At 24.7% G+C, this 1105-nt stretch overlaps 1 protein-coding gene across 1 annotated transcript; it reads left to right on the top strand.

Moving 5' to 3' along the window:
* PVX_178275 (variable surface protein Vir11, putative) lies at positions 1–1037 on the top strand (the record flags this gene model as incomplete). The annotated part of the gene is made up of 3 exons (XM_001612326.1): positions 1–109; positions 246–762; positions 856–1037. The coding sequence occupies exons 1-3, from the start codon at positions 5–7 to the stop codon at positions 1035–1037; spliced, it is 804 nt and encodes a 267-aa protein (XP_001612376.1). The 5' UTR covers positions 1–4.
* Between the last annotated feature and the right edge of the window lie 68 nt (positions 1038–1105).

Here is a 1105-nt window from a genome sequence, read left to right as displayed (position 1 = left end):
GGGAATGTTAAGAAATTATGGCCTAGGAAAAAACGTAAATTTCACTTTTTCTTGGAAAATGTTTACGTTAGTTTTTCTAGTACTGTCATATCTTACTTATAATGATGTAGTGAGATATTTATAAATAAGCAAAGTTTTGTAATTTTTGTTGTAGTTTTATAAGATATTATAGATATGTGGTGATTTTATCTATAGTATAGATTTGTTGTTCTTATTATAAAATAATATTTTTTGTTTTTTTGCAGAGCCAATATTGTAAATCGTTAGAATATATGTACAAACAGGATAGAGAATGGAATACAAAATTTAAGAGGTTATTGGCAAGACATGAACAGATAAGGGAATTAGAAAGCCTAAGACTGAGAGATAAATTACAAAATAGAAGACCTTATACAGAAAAAAGAAATGTATATGATAATTTATCCGCATATTCACATTTAAAAAGTAATGAATCAGATTATATTGACATATACATGAAAAATTATAAGAAGAGGTATATGAGAAAAAAAGGATTATCCAACTTAAACTGTTATTGTGAGAATAAAGTATTCAGCAAATTTAATAACATATGTGATATTGGAAAAAAGATGAAGTATGATGAGAAGCGTTCGAAAAAATTTTTCTTAAAAAAATATGGTATAGGTCTTTTCATATTTGCTTTAATTCCTGCTCTTGGTTTTATATTTCGAATATTATTTGGGATTAATCGTGATATGCCAGGTGTATTAGGTATATGCCCTGAGGCGCATTATAATAGTGTTAGTAGTGGTGGTACTACTACTAAGAGCCATAAAACTGAAGACAATCTTAATGATTGTACTACAAAATGGATTGATGAAAAAAGGGATATAATAGAAAATTTTGAGTACGCCAATATGATATTTTCAATTATTATGGTTTCCATTGTTATACTATTTTTTATTTATATTTTGATAAAAGTTATAAAATATGAAAAAATAAAAGCTGGGAAAGGGAAAATGAATAGAAGAGAAAATATTGATTTCTGTAAAAAGGTATTTAAAAATGAAAAATATTAGTAATATTACTTGTAAAATATCTTAATAAGTATAATTATATACATTAATATATAATTATTTAGTTATTT

The sequence above is a fragment of the Plasmodium vivax genome, genomic scaffold, assembly GCF_000002415.2.
Source record: "Plasmodium vivax scf_5259 genomic scaffold, whole genome shotgun sequence".
In the NCBI taxonomy this organism is placed as follows: Eukaryota; Apicomplexa; class Aconoidasida; order Haemosporida; family Plasmodiidae; genus Plasmodium; species Plasmodium vivax.
The sequence above is the reverse complement of the archived record's forward strand: the minus strand, read 5'-3'. Positions and strand labels throughout refer to the sequence as shown.